Here is a 21965-nt window from a genome sequence, read left to right as displayed (position 1 = left end):
GAATCAGAACACAGCAGATAACGAGGACAAGGCTGTCACAGCCCATCAGTTCCTCAGATCTACTGGACACAACAACTGACTGGAACAATCCAGTCACTCAAAATCCTGTACTTGTCCACATTCATAAAAACAATTCACAAACCCCTACATTTCAGGAACTGTAATCAAGTGCTATTCTTTAAAAATAGTACTATATTTGACAGATTTTTTTTTAAATGTCTTTTAAAAGGCTTACATAAGGTGACTCTATTCTCAGACATTCACTGAATTGAAACAAAATCAGTCTGTGAATAAATTCAGTTATCTGCCTGATAGTATTTTGCAAGGCAAAACATTTTACTACTACGCACACCTCATCAAAATACACAGTCAATTCCAGCAAACTGGCAGCTTCATCTACGCCTGAAAAAAACAGAGCACCCTTCTGAGAGCACAGACTTGATTTATTGGTGCAGTAAAATCAGATTTCTTCAAAAGTAGAGCTATTTTAGAGAGCTTTATGAGAAGGGGCTCTTTTTTTGTTTCTTTTGAATTATATACACATCCAACTAAACCAATAACATTAAATGCATTTTAGAAATCTAATAACTCTGTTGCTTGTGAAAAATGCAAAAGCAGCTTCTCTTTTGATGGTGGCTGTAAACAGATTTTAAGGGGAGGTAAAAAATCAACTGCACTTGCACTTTAGAAAACACCCCAATTTTTATTTTCAATGGTCATTTCAACATGCTGCTACTGCAATTTAAAAAATGAACTTTACAACTCAATGACTCAAAGAAATATAAGATATTCTCTGAGTATTTTCATTACAAGTACAGTTTCTTGCAATTTCACTTAAAGTCTTTCATTCATATCAAACATCAACAAAAACTACTTAGGTATCACCACATTTGGGAAATTATTTGATTACTCACTGTGTCATATTTACTTGCATCATCTCTGTAATGTGCTTTTATGGAATAGATATGAGAAATAAGCTCTGTGGTTAAATGATGATCCTTGTGTAAGAAAACTGAATTATTTGCCTGCTTGTATCTGATACTACACCACTAATCCCCTCTTCAATGTCAGTGAGCAACTTCAGGGAAGAAATTCCACTTAGCAATTTAGGACTGGTTTCACTGCTGACCCAATGGACTTGAACATTCTAAACTGTGCCCTAAGATATCTGGAATATACTATTATTTATTTTTCCACTTAATGGTTTTAGTGTCACTATTCTAGTACAAGATATCTTTAAAAATAGTAGGCCCAAATACATTATGAAGAACCTAACAGCATTCTGGGCATTTTCGAACCACCTCGTGGCTCATTCTCTTTTCAGCTTCAGGTAAATTCTGGCCAAACATTAAAAGAAACTACAAATACTAAAGAGGAGAGGGAAATAATGAAAGGAAAAATGCACAACTGAAAGAAGCATGCAAGAAAAAAAGACCAGAGTCTTTGCTTCTTTATATCCCCCCTCCTGTCTGCCCAGCCTTTCATTTCTTTGCTGTATCTCTGCTGTTCAGGTGCATCAATGGGGAAAACACTCAGCTCTCCAGTGCAGCAGTGTGACATTCAGAAGCCAGAGGCAGCTGTTACCAAAGTAGCTTTAAATTATATCTAAAGATAAGGAAGTTGCTCTTCAACTCTACAAAGGGTTTTTCAATTATTTTGTGAATACTAAAAAGATATTAAGCAAATTATGATGGGCTAAACCAGCATAAGTTAGTTTGTAAGGAAGCAGAGTTGAGGATGGAATTTTCCTGATTGAAGAGTTTAGAGGATTCTTTTTCATACTGAAATCATTGTCTTTGGTTTTTCACTTTCAGCATCCAAACCCAACAGCACTGTGTCCATGTGTTAATGGTTATATTAATCAGCACATCAACACAGCACAAACTTCATAATGCAAAATTCAAAACTTAACAGAACGGTGTTAATGTACTACATATCCTAACACACAATTAAATCTACCAAACTCTACAGGAATGCAGTTAGGCTATCTGGATGGGCTGGAGACCATACCTAGGAAGGCAGATGGTGACACTGTGCCGTTGCTCCGTGACACCATGACGCTGATCCCCGTCTCCACGAACGGCACCGAGAAGTCGACGACTTCCGAGCGCTCCTCGTTGATGGTGAGCGAGCCCACAGCCATCACTGCCCGGTGGTACACCACCTGGTCACGGGGACAAGGCACACCACTGTCAGCACAGAACTCCTCCTGCCTCCAGAGAGCTCAACCAGACATCGCTGAGCTCTCAGGAACTCTTTCACCTAAAAGAGAACTTACTTCACCAATCATTCCGTTCCACACGTTATTGACTTTTTTGCCATGCTTCCCATTCGTCACCAGGTACAGGTCATATGTGAACTTGACAGTTTTAGACAACTTCTTCAAGATATCGATGCAGAATCCTTTGCAGCACTTCTTTACGTTCGTTCCCTCATTAGTTTTGTTGCTGTCAACAGAGAAGACACACGTAAATATTCCTGCTGGGAAAAACAGAGGCAGCACAACAGCAAGATACAGCACACTGTGAAACAACATTTTGCCACTCTTGTGAATGACCATGTTTTTCTGAATCAAGGCAAAAATAACCCACAGGATGCTTTTATAGCTATATGGTGTTTGCAGCTCCTGCTAATCATGACAGAGTTGCTTGGTGAGACACAGAAACAACATTACCTCACATGACATCCTTCTACTCCAGGATCCAGCCTCACGCACTGCACTGCTCCATCAAGACATACAGCCTGCTCTTACTAATCTCTCTCTTAGGATTGGATTAAACTTTTATTACTTTTACTCTCAAGACATCAGACTACATGTCATTTAGTAATTAAAGAGCATGTAAGCTATAAAAAGGCACAGCAGTTCACCGTGCTGGAAATGGATGCATCTTCTCAAAGTGCACCTTTCCCTGCACTAGAAGAAGGTGAACTTCAGGCTGCCTTTAAGTGCAAGGATGCAAGTTTTCTCTTCGTCTTTTTTTTCTGACATGTTCATTTTGTGAGCTCTAGAACCTTTTAGTATATGTGTCTTCAGAAGGTATATATAGCCTTTGGAAAAATTCAAAATTAAAATAAAACTAATTTAGAACTTAACTAAAAACATTAATTTCTCTGGACTCCAGGAATCATGTGCACAACCATTTAGCAGCCTCTGGAAATCTTCAGAATCATGCATCATATTCCCTCACACATGCTCAGTAAAAATCCTGTTATATTCAGTTCATAAATACACAGATCAAGGCACAGAGCAGGTGAAACACCGCTGACAAATGTACCGTGGAAACTCTTCCAGTGATTTCTAATGACTGCTCGGAAGTTATGGAGCACTGACAGAAGGGGACTTTTCTCTTGATAGTCACAGTGGTATTTTATGCTGGAGTAGTTTATTCTCTACCAAATTGCAGCATAAACTTACATTTTCATTAGGAGACATTTTCAAATTGCTACAGACTAATGAAAGCAGGCATATCTCAACATAACTGGAAACAACTCAAAGAGGACTCATTAAAACAGTCCCATTCCGGAACACAGTCTTCTTCCATGTGACTAAAAAGGGCTGATTCTCATTGACTTTGAATTTACTATGAATTTACTACCTTGTTAATAACTCAATGTGACTTACACGTGTATAACCAGAAACTCTCAACTTTTTAAAAAGGAGGACGTGCAAAGAACGTACCATGAGGGGAAGGGAAAAGGGGAAGGGAGAAGGAAGAAGGGGGAAGGGGGAAGGGGGAAGGGGGAAGGGGGAAGGGGGAAGGGGGAAGGGGGAAGGGGGAAGGGGGAAGGGGGAAGGGGGAAGGGGGAAGGGGGAAGGGGGAAGGGGGAAGGGGGAAGGGGGAAGGGGGAAGGGGAAGGGAAAAGAGGAAGGGAAAAGGGAAAAGAGGAAGGGAAAAGAGGAAGGGAAAAGAGGAAGGGAAAAGGGAAAAGGGAAGGGAACTATATTTTGCAGTCAGGAAAAGAAAAGGGAACGTTGTGTTTTTACTCACTTAAGTTTGACGAATTTGCGGCAGGGCACGGTGTTCTTTTGGCAGCTCTCCATGAGAGGATCCACGTCCTCCACGATGACAAAGGGGGCCTCCTCCAGGGTGACAATGCTCAGGTGGTTGTCGTCGGGGTCGCTGTCTGCGAAGGAGCTGTACCTCGGCCACACCGAGTACTTGAGGCTCAGGGAGTTGTTCTCCCACTTGCCCACCTGGAAGGCCAAGAGCCACAGGCTGCTGAGAGCTGCTTGGAGGTGTTGGACAAGGGGGACACCAATGTTAAATGGGCTGGGACACAAGTCCAGGGAATTACATGGCCAGGACAGTTGGATTGGGGATTTGTTGTTAAAATTACTTTAAAATTGATTAGCAATTGCATGAAATGAGAAAATGCACAGTGGTAAAGACAAATCAGGTAACATTATTCTAATAGGTGACTGTTTCATACAGACTGGATGTCATCAGGTAACACTGTCTATCATCTGGTGCTACATGCACTGAAATTTGACATTCAGCATTTCTATTTCAGAACAGCAACCAGATACTCTATTTGTAACCAGGACCCATTTGAAGTAATAAAAAATTATTTGTAAAAAATCAACCAAACAAACAAACCCCTAACAAAAACCCTAATGCACACTCCTACTCATCTGACCAATAACTAAAATTTCACAATGTCATTTCTGTATCTTCCCAAAGAGGAGACTCTTGTGCTCTTATCCATTGAAAGGCCATTGTAAAAGCCTTTACCCAGGCTTCCACTGCAGCCAGACCAAACCATATTTTTAGTAAGAATTTCCATTAGAGTAATTTCTCATAACTTTTTTATTCTGCCAACTGTTGGGTACTTTAAAGTAAGCAAACCCCACTGCAAATGAAAATTTCCAGCTTACTTACTATTATAAAATATCCCTTCTAAATTAACCCACATTTCTTTCCATTTCCAGATCACCAGAAGGAGGTTTATGATTTAAATATTTTCAAGTCTAGTGTTTTCCTCCTCAGATTGTTTAACTACTTTCTATCCAGAAATCTAATTACATGTTTTATCTGATGACAGATAATATAAATGAGCTAGCAATCCACATAATTTATAACCTAATGCATTTTAATAATTCTTGAGCTGCTTAAGCTAAACAAATGACAACATAATCATAATACTGTTCAAATATTTCTTTTGCAAGGAAAATGGTGGGAATTAACAGTACAATAAGAGAATCCGGCCTTAAATTATTTTTTTTAATTTTTTAACTACATTCTGTCTTCTAAAAACTTGAAAGTTAATCACAAAAATTCCCAAAGAACATGATTTATATCCATTCCTATTTTGGGAAGCCTATAAGCACATGACCTTTGCAGTTTTCTTTCCATCCTGTTTATAAGTCAAGATGTTTTACTGAACTTTCATGTAGGAGGCAGAAATGTCAAATCCCTGCTCACTTAAATTAGGAAATTCAAAGTATCTCGAGGGAAGTAGGAATTCTCACTTAAATCAATGGGAATTGTATATATGATTACTGTATATATATATTTCTAGTATGAAATTTATCCAAAACACAGTGGACAAAGCCTTTAGGAGAAAATCTAGTTCAGCCCCAGGGGAGCAATCCATTGTTTCTATAAAGAAACCAGTTTAATTGCTGAGGTGTGGTGAGCAGTGGCAGTGACAGCAGTGTGTGCTGGCTTACATGAGCTTACGGTGTCGTCACAGCCCTGGGCACACCATGGAGGTGGCCATCTGGAATGGGAGGATTCCAGCCAGCCCAGGCCCTCAGACAAACAGCAAATGTGCCAAGGGATACCAGGGATTTCAGAAGTGGAAAATGTGCCTGTCTGCCTACTCCAAACATCAGCAAGATGGCATCTGTGTGGTCAGGAGAGCAGCAGATCCCAAACCACTTGGGGCAGGATGCTGGGAGGAGGCAGATCCTGATCCCGGGGCACATCCCTCTGCAGCCACCCCTGACCCCGGGGCACATCCCCCTGCCATCCACCCCTGATCCCGGGGCACATCCCCCTGCCATCCACCGCTGATCCCAGGGCACATCCCCCTGCTATCCACCCCTGATGCCAGGGTACATCCCCCTGCCAGCCACCCCTGATCCTGGGACACATCCCTCTGCCATCCACCCCTGATCCTGGGACACATCCCTCTGCCATCCACCCCTGATCCTGGGGCACATCCCCCTGCCATCCACCCCTCATCCTGGGGTACATCCCCCTGCCATCCACCCCTGATCCCAGGGCACATCCCCCGGCCATCCACCCCTGATGCCAGGGTACATCCCCCTGCCAGCCACCCCTGATCCTGGGACACATCCCTCTGCAGCCCCCCCTGGAATCTGTGTCCCTGCCACAGGGAGCACCTGGAACCACCCCAGTGAGGTCACCTGCTCCTATCAAGAACACAGTGATTGCTCTGGTGTTATTAACAGAACACCACCAAAGCTGATGATATTCTGATATAATTTCTGATATTCTTCCTACTTCAATGGGAGCAACTCCATTTTACTGTTCTGAGGAGGATATAACCAGACACATTTAAATACCTGGATCTGGAGAAATGCTAATTTATTTTGAGAGTTGCATCTATGAAACTATTGTGTTGAGGTAATAACACAGTAGTATGTATTTGTAAACCAAATATTTTTTAAAAATAAAATTCTAGCTGTGGGTAACACACTAAAAATGCAGACATGCTCCGTTTACAGAACTGTCCAAAAATACATGCATATACATGCATGAAAAATTTCCTTCATTCCTAGTTATATTGATAATAAATATGGGTTTGATCCCAGAGAAATACAGAAGGTGACCTTCACTTGGAAAAAGGAATAGAAACATTTTTGGGACAAATTGTGTCCCAAACCATAGAAATCCTCATTTATAGCCAAAAGAATGGAAATTACATTACAAATATGGTTTAATCAACACATCAAGCTGTTGATTCCCTATGGTAGGTGCAAAACTCATCTTCAAGTAAAACCATGCAATGGTACATACAACCATTGTATTTCTTTTGAATTTGCACATTCTTTCCTATTTTCTCTGACTTCACATGCAGTTTGGAATATTCCCTTTGGTTTAATCTCTACAGGATGCAGGAAGGGAAGGGGAAAATAGCTGAGATCATGGAAGAGCTGGTTTGAAGTCAGAGTGAGGCAGCAGCCACAGGGTGCTCATCTCATCTCATCCACTGTTGCCCAAAGCTCCCCACAGCTGACTCTGGCACATGAGCTTTGACCACCCCATCCAAGCCTTGTTATCTTTGGAGGATTGCAGCCAAGGAGAGTGAGAATGAAGAACTGGGTGTGATAATGAAGAATTTGGTGTGTCAGCCAAAGGCAGACAGAGACCTGCACAGGTACATTGCTGTACCTCACAGAGGCCATCACACCAGAGAAAAAGAGCAAGGCCAGACCCTGAGCAGAGCTTCACTGTGTGCCAGTGCTGGCACAGACAGAGAGTCTGTCACACCAGAATATCTCACCAAAAACAAACTAATACCTCAGTCCTGTCACCCTCCTCCCAGCAGATGGGAGCTGTACACAGCACACACCCATCATCCCTTTGTTAGAAAAAATGTTACATGACAACAATGATACTAAATGCACTCCCAGGACAAGCCAGCCAAACCTTTCAAAAGAGAAAGATTTTCAGGGATGTTCCTTTTACATTTAACACACATACATTGCACAACATACTTTTTGAGCTGCCTCAGTTAAGAAAATAGTGCTGAGTAAATAAAAAATCTAGCCCATCTTGCTCTATTGAAAAACTATTTACTACTATTTTTTCATTACACTTTTCCACTTAAAAGGAAGAGCTACTCTGGCAAGCTTTAAATCAATACTAAAAAGCTAAAATAGACTTTGTCAGGGTAGCAATAACAGCTGCAGAACAAAGCACAAGAGCAAAACCCTTCCTCCAGACACAGCATCTGCTGTACACCACCTGCTGCAAACCTTTGTGCCACTTTTATGTTCCTGAGGTCCATATTTCACAATGGCACTCCAAATTTAAATGACAAAATATGAAATGAGCAGTCCCATGTCTTATTAATAAGAAGTGTTTTAGAATCCTGAACGGTTTGAAGACATCCATTTGAAGACTTTGAAGTTTCCAAAATTTGCTGCAAAATCTCATGTGGGGAATGCAAATGTCCTGCTCTTCCCCCATGGCTGCTGCTGACACCATCAGGAAGGCACCAGTCCTGTGACCAGCAGGGCTCCAAGGAAAACACGGGATCCAGGGAGATTATAAACAAACAGGAGGAGAAAGAAAAGCTGCCACCTCCTGCAGCCTCATTTCTCCATACAGAATTATTAATTAGCATTCACCAAATCCTCAGTGGCTGGTACAGTTTTGGTCCTGGGCCATGTCCCAGATAACTCTGTGCAGTGCCAGAGCTCAAACTCGTACCAGAGAAGCCATTTTAAGAGTTGATTATGTCATTAGAAAGGAAGAGAGCTAAACAAATTGACAGCTCATTCTTTCACCTCCCAGTGGAGGAAGATTTTTTGTCACCTCTGCACTCAGTGAAGAGCTTACAGCTCTCCAGAAATGCCCAGACAGACATACCTTTACCTTCAGAGAGGGAGAGTTGCCCTCCAAGTCTTCCTGTTCTCTCATATATAGGTGTAAAGAACAGGGGCAGAGCACACCGCCTTTGCTTTCCATGGGAGTTATGATTCCTTTACAGCAGCAAAGAGGTGGGATCCTCCTTGGGAATACATGATTTAAGAAATGCTGCATAATAGTTGGTGCAATTCAAACAATTCAGCAGAGTAAAGGTCAAAGGAAAGGCCTTTAGGCTAGGCAGAAGCTCACTGATACAGAAACAACATGCAATTTTCAGCTGACAGTAAGTGTCAGGATAGGCATATTTACAGGAAGGCTAAATACACAAAACAAGAAGGATGGAATACAGGGAATGACAACCCAACAGATGTTAAAGAGCACGCTGCTGCTTCTGCTGTGGGCAAAAAGAATATATCACATTACAGCACAGAGCTACTGACAAAAGATACCCCAGCAAACAGATTATTAGCTCAGGCAATTTCATCTGTTCTAGTTAAAATATCTGCATTTCTCACAAGTGTTAGGGAACATCTATCATAGACACAAGCGTAAGAGCTTCAATGAGAGATGCAGGACTCCAGGCAGCTCTCCAAAATGCAGTTTATGTATCCAAGGTGTTCCAGCAGTCCCGGGTCATGGGCGACAGAGCTGTGCCCACAGCTGTCAGCTCCAGCTGCAGGCAGGCCTGGAGACCCTTTGGTTTTGGTTACATTATATACTTTTCTTTATATATTATATACTTTTCTTTGCTTAACATCTTAATACAATAGAACCAAGTATACCTTAACTTTTATCTGTAGCCTATCATAACTACTGTAATTACCATATTCACGTTACTATTCTCCAATCACAAAAAGTCAATACATTACAGTTTAAGCTAGAAGTTGTTTTTCACTTTTCTTGCAGTGGAAAATTCTGAGACCTTTTTTCTACTTGCCACATCTGCTGACTTGTTTGCCTGTGCTCTCTTTCTGCTTGGTAAAAACATCCTCTTGTTTGGGGTGGGTTTATCCTTTGTTCTAAGCCATAAAAATCTCTTCTAACTAACACACCCTTTGCCTCCTTGGTTATCCAGTGAGACTGGCTCAGCAATTCTTTTCTTCTATATCAAAATTTGTTTCCATCTCTATTCCTTCATCAGACTCTACATTTAAAAATCTTTCTGCTAAGCATACATGTCTGTGAAACTTTCTTGTCAAACTTTCATCCTTCCCAACACACGAAGATCCCTCAGCTTTCATGCCCCTTGCTCAAACCAATCAAGATTTCACAAGAAATTACCATGGAGCACCTCACTGATTCTTTTACCTCCACTGTACTCTGACAAAAAGCTCTGTCAGAAATCTGCCTGAGACTGGGTTGGTTTTCTCAATTCCTGCCCAGTGAAGTCAGCTCCAGGAGCTGTCTGTTCTGGGCTACATGGCAGTGGATGTTGGTAGCCAGATGGAGCTCTCTGGGACGACCTTGGTTCATTTATTCCAGGCAGGAACCATGCACCCTCTGCCCACTCTTTCCTCCTTAGATACAAATGTGTACAACCCCACACCGAGCTGGTAAACCTGGCATACGCTACTTAATCAGAGAAAAATCCAGTTCTGCATTAAATCCTGCATTAGTGGAAAGGTAAAGATGACAGGCTGTGTTTAGAATAAACCTGGATGTAAAGGAACAGCTCTTGCAGTGGTGTGTCATTAGCAATTGTGCCATGTAATACACAAATTCCCCCAGAATGCAGCCCACCATGGTAACTTTATCCGTATCCACCTAGAGCATCAGTAAAAATTGTTTTTACCCTGGAACTCATCTTTACACATGGAACACACTCATCTTTAAACACAGTCTTCCCCACCTCAGTTAGGATACGTGATACATACTGCTGATTAAGCTGCCTACTTTTGCCACTGCTAATCATATTGTACTACATTATTTTAATATTGGATTGATTTGGTTTATTTCCACGTTAAAAATATGCTAAAATAAAAAGAAAAAAGCCAGACTAGCAGACTGTGAAGTTGGCAGCTCAGTGAAGTTGATGGGCCAGGTGGAACACGCAGGTCCCACCTCTCTGAGGTAACATGAAGAGGGGAGCTGCAGCTGGGGCTGCTGAACCTCTGAGGGCTGTTGAGCACTGGCACAGTGATCCTGCAGTGCTTTGGTGATACCAGGGCAACACTGCTAACTCTGGTAAATTCATCAAGTTTCACTTTAACAAGCTCATTAATCTTGTCTTCTTAAAAATCTCTTGCCTGAGAACAGCATCCCCTTTGCCTGTCAAGATCAGCAGCAAGAATATGAATGTTGGTGTCAGAAGTTTGAGTAGCTGCTTTAGGATCTGTCAAAATATCTTGCTGGATGCCTGTGAAACATACCCAAAAAGTGATTTTCAGTCTTCAAACTACTATCGTTCAAACAGCTTTCTTCAGCATCTGATTTAGGACAAGCCCCTCAGTCAACCCCACTTACATGTGAAGTTACCACCTCAAAGTTTCAATACTGAATAAAGAAAAAATAACTTATTTTCTGAGGGGTAAGATAAGTGTTCTCCAGCTATGGTTGAACAGCTCCTCTATAACCTTAAAGTGAAGTATATCAATTCTGAAAACAAAGAAAATTTGTATTTGAATAGAAACAGTTTAAAAACCAAGAAAAATTGGTTTCAATAACAAATCCTGAATTTTTAGGAGGATACCAGGTAAAAAAATTCTTCACATAAACCACAATTACTCTTCCTACATAAATTAGCTACTTGCAGTAGGCACATTAGTTACATTATGAGGATTTACAGGCTGTTGCACTGTCGTTTTTTCACATGAATAAATTATTTAATTAGATACTAAGACTTGATTTTTTCATATAGGATTGAGGATATTTAATAAGACTTCAATAAAACCATTCTGTGATACTTCCTGCTACACTGTAAGAGAAAGGAGAAGCACTTGCCTGTCTGGAAACTCAGAGCAGCGAATGTTAGATCTCAGATGAGTAACTTTGACAGTTTTGAAATTGAACAAAACAGCTCAAGGAGAAAGGAACAAGAGGACAGAAATTGCCTAAGAGATATGGGGTAAAACTTGCAACTTGGAGAGAACACTGAGACAACACTAGAGAGCTGTTCAGACAAACCATGTGGAAGAGAAGGGCTCCTCAATCTCTCAGTCAATGGAGCTGAAGCGCACAGGGACACTGCTGAAAAATGTGGGGTGTGCCCAGGCAGCCCAGAGCTACGTCCAGCTTGCCAGGATCATTGATTAGTCAGTTTGTTTGTCCTCATCCACAGAGGCAGGACCAGCCTGTGGTCAGGAGAGTAAGTCTGGTGGTGACAGAGCGTTCCTGGCCGCCCCTCACGTCTCCACTCTGACAGAATTCCTCATTAAAGCTCCCCCTTTCCACCTCATTGGCCACCAGCAGGGCTCCAAACACACCACCACACACATCCCTTTCTGTTCCTCCTCCTAGAAACCATCAAACCTGACAGAGAGCAGGGAGGGATTCAGCAGCTGGAAAACTGCACAGACAAGGCAAGGATCAGCCTCCAGGGATGCTGAGCCCAGCACTGCAGGGCAGTGGGCACTGCTGCCCTACAGCCATGGCAGGCACAGCACAACCCACCCCAACCCTCATCCTCTGACAGACACTCACTGGAAGGTTAAAACAGGCTCCAGTTATCTCCTGGAAATAATCTTGGTTCATATATCCAGTATTTCTTTGCTGCTGTTAGATTATTTTTCAAAAAAATCAAGCCCATCTCTCCTTGTCCTTTGAATGGTCTCTTTAGAGAAGTTTCAAGGTACAAAATGTATGAAATTATTTTAACATAAGCATTGTTGGCTGCCTCTCTGAGCATTTCCTTCCTTTGGCACCTCATGCTAATAATACTCCCCAAGCAGTATTATATTTTTCCAGAACATTATATATGATATGCAGACTGTTGAAGAATTTTAAAATAGGGTAAGAAATTTTCATAACAGTTAGTGAGCAAATGATTCCTCCAAAGATTCAGATTGACACATTTGGAGAGGATTAAATTTATCCAGAGAATTAAATTTGCATCAAATGAACATAAAGAAATACACAGCATAATCTAGGACTACTCTCTGTGTTTCTGCATGACTAGCATATTTATTGAGATGTCCTTCAGTAATTCTGATTTTGTCATTATTATTCATCATCATGAAGAGTCTTGTAGTCTTACAAACTGGAGTTTTAAGTTGATTTAATGGGTTTTTAAAACTATAACAAAAAGAATTCATAAATTTCAGCAGCTATTTAGATAATGCAGAATCACATTTCATGAATTTAAAATAAAACTGTTGGACAATTTAGATGTATGTTTTCCTACAGTCTTATATTAAAAACAGTTTCTTAAAACAAGTTTTTAAACATAGAGCCACAGCCTGCAAAACTCAGAGCCAAAATGATCACAGGCTGAGACTGGAGTTGAAATGATGCTTGTGCTAAACTTTTTCATTTACTACTTGCATATATGATTAACATTGATGCTACGACATTTTTCCTTCTAGTCTATGTAGAACTCTATATGGAGATCACTTGTCTACCTGGACTAGTCAAGATTCTGAAATATTTAGGCAAACATTGCTAGGATTATTCTCCAATTCAACAGGAACTTCACAGTCGGGTTTTTTTTAAGTGTGCTTTTACCTAAAAGTAAAAAGCACACTTTTTTTACTATAAAATCTGTCAAAGACACAAAATCAAGCAAATAAAAGGAATGGAATTGTCAGGATATAAAAACCCATCCAAATCCAAGTAGCTGAGGACCAAGCTTTTGGACATTTTTCAGCTATCCATTTTACATTACTAAATTTTAAGAACTGGAAATTCAGGGTGCGTTTCATAGAAATCTGAACTCCACGTGGCTTTTCTTCACTGATCTGTTAAAACACACCAGATATACTCAGGATGGTGCAAAATTGTCCCTTCTGAGTGCTGTGCCACACCTGCTGGAGCAGCACCCCTGAGATGTGACCCTGGAGCCCCCCCAGTCCCGGAGCCGCGCTCACCTTCTCCCACTCCCGCTCGTTGTTCAGCACGATCACCACCAGCCTGGGGTGGGCCTGGTACCCATCTGCTGTGAAGGACAAATCTCTGCCTTCCCACGTCACATTCATCATAAACCTGCAAGGCAAGGAAGGAAAGTTCATTGAAAAATTAATGGGCTGTCCAGCAGTGAACAAGCAGCGAGCGCAGTCACCGGCAGCACTGAGGAGATGCTCTGTGCATTACTCAGTGCACCAAGCCCTGCCAGGGCTGTGGGGACTCGGGGCATTTCAAGGCAGTTCACAGCTCAAGACAAAGCAAAACGTTGTTGGTGTATGAGTTATAATGCAGACATCATTTTTAACAGCTTCCACATTATAGATGAATAATCTCTCCCCTCCCTGAATAATCTTTCTGGCGCTTTGCACAACCCCGCCAGCTTTTCAGGAGCATTTTCAACAAACCCACATCACCTCTGTGGGTAGCATTGTACTATTGTGTCACTGAGTAATGCTCAGAGCAAAGGGCATCTGACCTGTCTTCCCTGTTCAGACCTTCAGGAGACCTGTGAGCTCTTCCCAAAACTGTAGCTACACACAGTGTTGTTGTGCCACGAGGATAAATTCCATTAATGCCAAAACCAGATGTGAAAGCTTTGAAGGTGATGGTAAATATTCAGTTCAGTAATTTCAAAAGAAAAAGGATTTATGTTTTTATTCTTTTGTATTTAGCTCAATTTTCAATGGTTTTCAAAAGACATATGAATTAGTATTTTAACTAGGGAAAAAAAAATAGAAGGACACAAAATAAAATATTAAAGAATGAAAAGCTTTAAAATGTTGTTGAAGAAAATCAAAGCTCCACATTGTTAGTGTAAAGCTGACAGGGCTATCCCCACAGTAAGAGGTAAAACTGCGATTCAAAGTCTTGGGAAGAAGACAATACATCCCCCAGCCCATCTCTGTGGTCTGAAGTTATTCACATTGAATTGGTCTGAATTCTCACTGTATTTAATTGGAGGAAATTCAGCCCATGACTGATGCAGACAAAAGTGAAGATGTCCGTCCTATAGGGAGATGTGTTCTGAAGGGCAGAAATTCACTGTTCTTCATACATTACTTGTAGTGATTTACCCACAAGACACCAATACTGTTTTATATGTTTATATGGGTTTGGAGGGAATTTTTGAGTTAGTTGGTTGGTTGTTATGGCTGGCTTTTTTAACAGTAGTGGCAGCATAATCTCCTGGGGAACGTGACACAGACAAAATTCCTCAGCTCCAGATTCAAAGGAGAAGGCTTTGTATTGACATAGCTGCCTGAAAATCCCAGTAGCAGATGCACATTAAATAAACATATATAGACCCAGAAGAAATAATGGCATTGTATCCTAACAGCTAATAAATAAATGTACACCTGAATAACCATATTAACATCATTCAGCACCAGTTTGACAGCAATTTGTAAATTCACCCATTGTAATAAGTCACATTTCATTACAGACTTCCAGTGTCAAAATTTTCCCCTTGACAGAACTTTGCTGTCCAGCTGAACTAATTTCCTGTATATTCCATTTTTCATCCAACAGTGAAAGATCTTGCTTGGGAACAAAGAGCTTGTCTGCCACCTTGAGAGGCAGCAAACACCAAGCAGGATTTACTTGTGCTCACGAGAAAGGAACCAGCATGACATTCACTGTGACCCAGGGAGGGAAATGCCTGGGAAGTGAGCACGAGAGGAAACCAAGGATGCGCTGTGAAAAAGGCAATGCTTGCATCTGCACTTCTGCGCCCTGTCCCAGCTCACAGCCCTGAGGTGACACCCCTCACAAGGAATGCATCACCTGACCAGGTGTTCCAAAAAGACTAATATGAACCACAACTCTAAAGGGGAAAATTGAGCTCAGTGCATATTTTAAATCATGTGAATTTACCAGCCATTAAGTAAGGAAACACATTTTGCAAGGTTTTGGTGGGTTTTTTTAATTCCCTAGTCTGAAAAGTCTCTTAAAATTGTATTCTCTGATCCTGATACAAAGGTGTGAGTGACGCACTCTGAGCTACCCCAGATTCTCACACTGCAGCAATAAAAAAGAACTTCAAAGAGATTCCTGTTTCCCCAAGCACATTCTTCTGTACAAAATTCATCAGCTGCTGTGTTCTCCAGAAATCAATGCCTACAACCTACACTAGCTTTTGAATTGTCATTTTTCCTCTGCAAAGGACAGAAGTCCTGCTCTGCTTTTACTGGCCACGATCCCAAACTGCTTGTCCTACAGAAAATGCCCAGTGCTTGTCTGCTCCTGGTTAGGAATAATGCTGTGAAGAATTTATGTTTCTCTTCTAGAGTTTTAAGTTTATCCAAGGTTAATTCTGTGCAAGAGGTCTTCGGCTTCTGAACTGGATAAAATATTTTTCTGAAGTAGCTTTGGAAATGCAAATTCCCGTTCTTAACTAAATGAGGTGTTTAGTTATTTGAACTCCTTACTTTGATGGGGCAATTAGCAACATACCTTGGATTTGTAGTTAATCTGTTTTCATTCCTCATTAAAGCTACAGCCTTTGCAAAGGCACGCTAGCACAAGGCCTTGTGATGGTATTATGACACTGAAGTCTTAATTAACTTTTGCAAACTGAAATTTGTAAGATTCCCCAGGTGATACAAAATGGCACTTTTTTTCCGACAGAAGTTAAGCTAGTTTCACATCAAATCCAAAACAGGTTTTCTATCATGTTAAGAACCAAACCTTAACTAAGTATTTAAAAACACTTTTAAACATTTATACAATTCTTTTTTGCTTGTCACCTTCCCACCACAGCAGAACACTTTTGCTGTTGTATTCACAGCAAGCCTTTGAAGCACCCAGGTTACAAACTTCTCTAAAGGTTTCCAACCTTATTTTCATAAGCCTCAGTAAGGTCAAGCAGAGCATCAGATTAATGCCAAAACTGCAGTATGTATCCCTGTCAAAATTCTAATTTTACCCAGAAAGCCAGAACATACTGAAAAAGCTGGGTTGTCTTGCCCTGTAACTGCAGTATCACAACTTCACTGACTCAAATTCAATTAACAAATGGGTGAAGACTTTGCCAAAGGGATCAGGGCTCAGTTTTCAGAGCACCATTTTCTTGGATACAATTCTGCTGACACAGAGGCACCTGTCTGGCCAGACTCCTCACAGGAGACATGGACTTCCTCATCCATGAGTGTTTGTTAAGGATTGCCTATACTGGAGGAGAACAGCTGAAATCCTGGAGCAGAGCCTTTGAGGTTTTCTGCTTCTCTGGTAGAAAAAGCAAGTATGTTTGCAGGCTGTGGCATTTCTTTTGAGGTTTACCATATATATGGCTATTCAAGAAACACAAGTGTTCTCCTAACACATCCAAGGATTTGAGAGCAAAACCAAGAGGGCTTAGTGGATTCTGTGTTGGGCATTATTTTGAGGAAAAAACCCATAATGTTATGTAAATTATTAAGCTCACTTTGTTACCAACAAAGATCAACCCTAGCCCTGGTTTCAAAAACTTTTCAGGGTGACCTGAGAAAGCCAACAAGGACAGAATGGAAGCACAGCAGAGCAATGCCATGGCACAGAGCAGGTGTGAGCCCACCTGAGGAGCCTCAGGACCCTCCAGGTTCTCTCCCTGGGCTGCCAGGGAGGAGCATCCTCAGCAGGGACACTCCTGCCCACCCACCTGTGTCCCAAATACCCTCCAGGACTGGCCAGGCTCAGGAACACAATCAGCTCTGCAGTAAGAGGATTGTTTATAATTAGTGTGAAATTCACCTAGAAGGCAACTCCCAAACACACCAGCAGCTGGAAAAAATAGACTGGGGCAGGCAGAGTCAGTAATGAAAGTGTGTCAGTTCTAAGCTACCTTCTGAGGAGGGAACTCAGTCCCTAGACCTGTAAAACGAAGCACAGGGCCTGAGAGCTGCAGGGAGCAGAAAGACCAGGGGACTCCTCTCTGCCAGGAGTTCAGAGCTGCATTTCCTGCCCTCAGATGAGATAATCACACTTGATAAACTCCCCAGGTGCCATCATCAGGGACTATCAATTTTATTTAGCGTCTTCTTCACCGTGGGGCAGGGTTTCAAATCTCTGAGAACTGCAGGCAATGAAGAGAAGCAGGAGAGGCTTGGGGAAATTCATTTTGCATAAGAGAAACTCTCCCTCTTCTCTCTCAAAGAAGGAGTTTCCAAACTGAGATTTAAAGCAGATGAAATGCCTCAAAACCAACATGTTATCTGGCAATATTTCTCTTTCCTGCAAACAGTGTAAACCCAACCATTTTAATAACCTAGACAGCCAGCCTATCTGGGCTTGGCATTCACTCAGCCTCGCACCTAAAAAAGCAGGAGTGAATCCAAATTTTGTCTTTTCTTCTCTATCTTGTTGAGGCTCTGAACTGCTGAACTTCCTTGCTATGATTCAACCATGACATTTGAATGACACTTATCAGTAGAAACCCCCAAGACACATTATTTATCATTAAGAAACAGATTTCCTTGGTAAAATTAGATCAAAAAATGCTTAATGTAGAATATATAATATGTGAAGTAGATAAAGAAATGCATCTACAATAGAACCCTATTAAACAAGGTACTGATGCATTTTTTTAAAGTATATTCTATATCTTGTGCTATGTAGGATTTTTTTAATATAAATTCAAATCTTTTGCAGTGATGCAGAGTCACTTCTTCCCCTTTGTGCATCCTCCTCCTCCTCCCCCTCCCAGCCCTTGCTCTTCCACAAGGGTACCTTGCTTTGGAGCTGTGTCTCCCTGGGCCTGGAGCCAGCAGGATGAGTAAAACTTTGGGAGGGATCTGCTCAGTGACTGTGCAAAAGGAACAGCATGCCAGCTTCTGGGACCTCCTGCCAGCTGCTCCTTAAAGCATTCCCTGCCCCTGGCTCTGGGAAAGTCATCCTGCCCCAGCTCTACAAACAGCAAAACTCTTGGGGAACCCTTCTGAGAGGGAGGGAGCAAAGTTAGGAAGGGCCCAACTCCCTGGGATGTGCCACAGGTGAGTGTAACTGAGCACCAGAATGTTTAGCAAGTTAATGCTGTTATTAGCCTCAACATTTGAAAGCCAGCCCTAATCTGATCACATCTTGCTGCAGCACCTCAGAAGCATCCCAAACTCTTCCCCACGATGTGTGCCTGGCTTCCTGCAAGGAGGATGGAGCCTGCAGCAGCTCATTCTCAAGGAACATTCACTGATGTGCTGATGTTGAGCCCTGCTTACAGCCCTGCAGGCAGGCTCCTCTCCACTGCCAGAGGCCATGCTTGTTCTCTGCTTTTAAATTATTTAATTATCACAATAACAAGGTAATGTTCTAACACAGTCACTGTTTGGTACTTTCTGTTTCCTAAGCTGAACAAACCCAAGAGAAAATTCTAACACAGATTTTCAATAATTCCTTGAATCACTTTGTAAGTAAACCAGCCCCATGTTGGAACACTGGGGCAGAGGGTTCCCCTACAGAATCCCTCCTTTGTTGCCTGTGAAGTTTAGTTTCACTCTGGATTCATATATAATTAGTTAAATACCTGTACACCTTCAATCATCCAAGAAAGAAGATGATACCTATTGTTCCCAAGCCTTCTGACTTAAATGGACAAATCCTCTACAAATTGGCTGTTGATCTGTAAGTGGGAAAATAGTAAACAGATTTGCTGGATTATTCATCAAACCATTGTTTCCCTTTAATCCCAGATTTTGCTCAAAAGAAGCAAATCTGTCATGATGGAAGCTGGAATCAAAATATTGAATTTGGTGACTGAGAATCATGACAAGGGGGACAGCAAACCCTCTCCCTCTGAAGAAGGTGCTGTGCTGAAGGATGGCAGCAGCACGACAGCAAGCACAAATGAGCTTTTGTCCCTGGCCCTGTGGACTGCCCACTGCTCCTGCTCCTGGTTCAGGGATGAAAAATAAAGGAAATTCTGCTTGGGAAGGGTAGGATACTTTCTGGACTTACACCTTCATTGCTGAAGGATGGGTCTCTAAATCCTGCCTGTAGCTGGGCTGTATTTCAGAACAGAATCTCACCAAATGCCAGCCCCACATGGCAAACACCTGTGGACAGACAAATCTTTTTGCTTTTCAGGACCAGCAGGGCTGGAAATGCTGCAGTGAAATGTCTGTCCCAGGGTCAGGACTTCCACACACACCATGAGCACTCTTGTAAACAAAGCAGCACCATTTCAATGCACAAAGCAGCAGCATTTTCCATGACTGGCAGGGTTATTGTGTTTTGCTGTTTGTTTGCTTCTGTGTTTTCCTTTTTTCAGAGGAACAAGAGTTTGTTCAACTGACTTGGCATTAATGAGGTGCTAATTCTATTTATCCTGCTGTGCCAGTATTTCACACAATAGTGGTTTTCTGCCTTGGGAGATCTGGGTCTTACACAGATAGAAAAAGATGATATGAATCAATACAGATACAAATATACATATATATCTGTGGTTTTAATGCATTGAAAATGAGCTCTGTATTTTATTATAAATCCTTTATTCATAGAGAAAAACTGGCTTTCCTATCTGTACCAGAAATGAGCATTGATCAGATCATTCCAAAAACTAAAGCAAACCTGATTTTCTTCTGGGTCTAGGAAGGCAATAAAAGCATCTCAGAATTGCAGTGATGGGAGAAAGACAAATTGTGTGCTTCAAAACAAATATATCTTCAAACCAATTTAATACTCAAAGGATTTGAGAAAGAGAGAGGAGGAGCTTTTACTTCGCTGCTTTCTTTACATAGAATTTCTTCACAAACAGAGATAAAATTGCTATCTAGATGTGGGAAGTCACACATAAAGCATTATTAACTTCCATTTACAAGCAAATTAGCTATTATGGCATAGCCTCAGAATACTATCCTGGGTTTAAAGCTGAATTAGACTGTCATTACAATAGATGGAGCCTAAAAATCTTGGTGTTTTTCTCTATTTTGAGCTTTGTTTTGCTCAGGCATCCCCTCACACAGCCTCTTCCCTGACTTCCACTGAGTTCTCTGCTTCTGAGCTTGCAGCAGTGTCCTCTTGTTCAGCCCTGCTCCTCCAGCACGGATTCCCAGATGGACAGGGGGCAGAGCACAGCAGATCCAGGTCCATAAGCTATTTACAGTTACTTTAGCCTTTCCACTGGAACATGCTCCAAAATCCTTTCCTCAGGTTAGTTTCTTAATACAGCACATACACATTTATCTTGTAGTTTGCAATATGAAACTGCACTGTCTGGGACCTGAAACAGTGAAGATTCCACTTCACAACAAAACCCTGATTAGGAAATTGATTTTTCATGTAAAGTAGAAGAGAAAAATTTAGTGATGAGGATAAAATAGTCCAATAAATTTATGTAATTCACCTTGGCATGGAGAGACTGGTCAGCTCCCCAGGATTACTTAGTACTGGTAAATGCTTGTAGATACTTGCCTTGCTAGCAGATTATATGTGACAGGAATAGTCTTGGGGAGTTATTACATAAGAATGACTATTTAAAGTTTATTTATTTTAGCATAATTCTGACATTTCTAAATTAAAAACAGCCTGCTTCTTGTTCTTGTGCTGTTGGAGAAGCTCAAAGAATCTCCAATACAGAAAAGGTATTTTTACTTCATAGCTCAGTGTTTCACATCAGGAGGAGACTTTTTTAACCACAGTGCACTACAGCTTCTCCTATTAATAATTCCTGGGTGCATCATGCACTGCCTGCTGCAGCATCTCCTGGTGAAGTCTAATCTCACTACCCTAGCACTCACAAGCCCTGTTCTTGTTCTCATGCAGGTTTAATGGGAAAATAAAGATTATTTAGAGAAATACAGCTTATGCTGAGCACTGAATACTTAATTCAAGTCTACACTAGTGTATTAGCCAAACAATAGGGTAGGAGCCTTTTTCAAGACAGGTTCAAGTTTTTGTGCCCCTTCCAAGAGTATTTTAAACCCCAACACTTCTGACAGAACACAACTTGACTTTCACAGAAAGTGGAGCTCAATTATTAATAGGGGACTGCTTGGTTTGTAGGTCAGGCACAGAGTTTGGTTAACAGGATGCTCCACTGCCCCCTGGCCCTGTCAGCACACACACACACAGGGGTGGGACAGTCCCAGCAGTGCCTCCCCCTGCTCTGCCCTGGCACACCTTGGCTCCCCAGAGCCCTGCTGGGCCACACAGCACCCACAGGAGCAAAGGCTGCCCCGTTTGTTACTTACAAACTGACTCCAGAAAGCACTGAAAACCTGTACTAGAATTTTCTCCCAGCTTAGGAAACAGAAAGCACCAGTTACTGGATTAGAGCATTACCTTGTTATTTTGGTAATTAAAATAACGAGGAAAATCAGGAAAAGAACCTTAGGGTTTCTGCAACGTCTCCAGGGAATTTGTAGTTTTAAAGGCAGA

General features: G+C 41.6%; 1 protein-coding gene across 1 annotated transcript in view; it reads right to left on the bottom strand.

Annotated features, from left to right (window-relative positions):
• GRIN2A (glutamate ionotropic receptor NMDA type subunit 2A) overlaps positions 1-21965 on the bottom strand; it is a 160891-nt gene that overhangs the window by 49287 nt on the left and 89639 nt on the right. Inside the window, exons 5-8 of the mRNA XM_084216221.1 lie at positions 13586-13700; positions 3990-4195; positions 2279-2447; positions 2011-2164 (exon numbers count right to left, since the gene is read on the bottom strand). Coding sequence (XP_084072347.1) covers positions 2011-2164; positions 2279-2447; positions 3990-4195; positions 13586-13700 — 644 coding nt within the window. The remainder of the gene's footprint in view (positions 1-2010; positions 2165-2278; positions 2448-3989; positions 4196-13585; positions 13701-21965) is intronic.

The sequence above is a fragment of the Fringilla coelebs genome, assembly GCF_963513975.1.
Source record: "Fringilla coelebs genome assembly, chromosome: 16".
Classification (NCBI taxonomy): Eukaryota; Metazoa; Chordata; class Aves; order Passeriformes; family Fringillidae; genus Fringilla; species Fringilla coelebs.
Note: the sequence above shows the minus strand (reverse complement) of the source record. Positions and strands in the feature narration are given on the sequence as shown.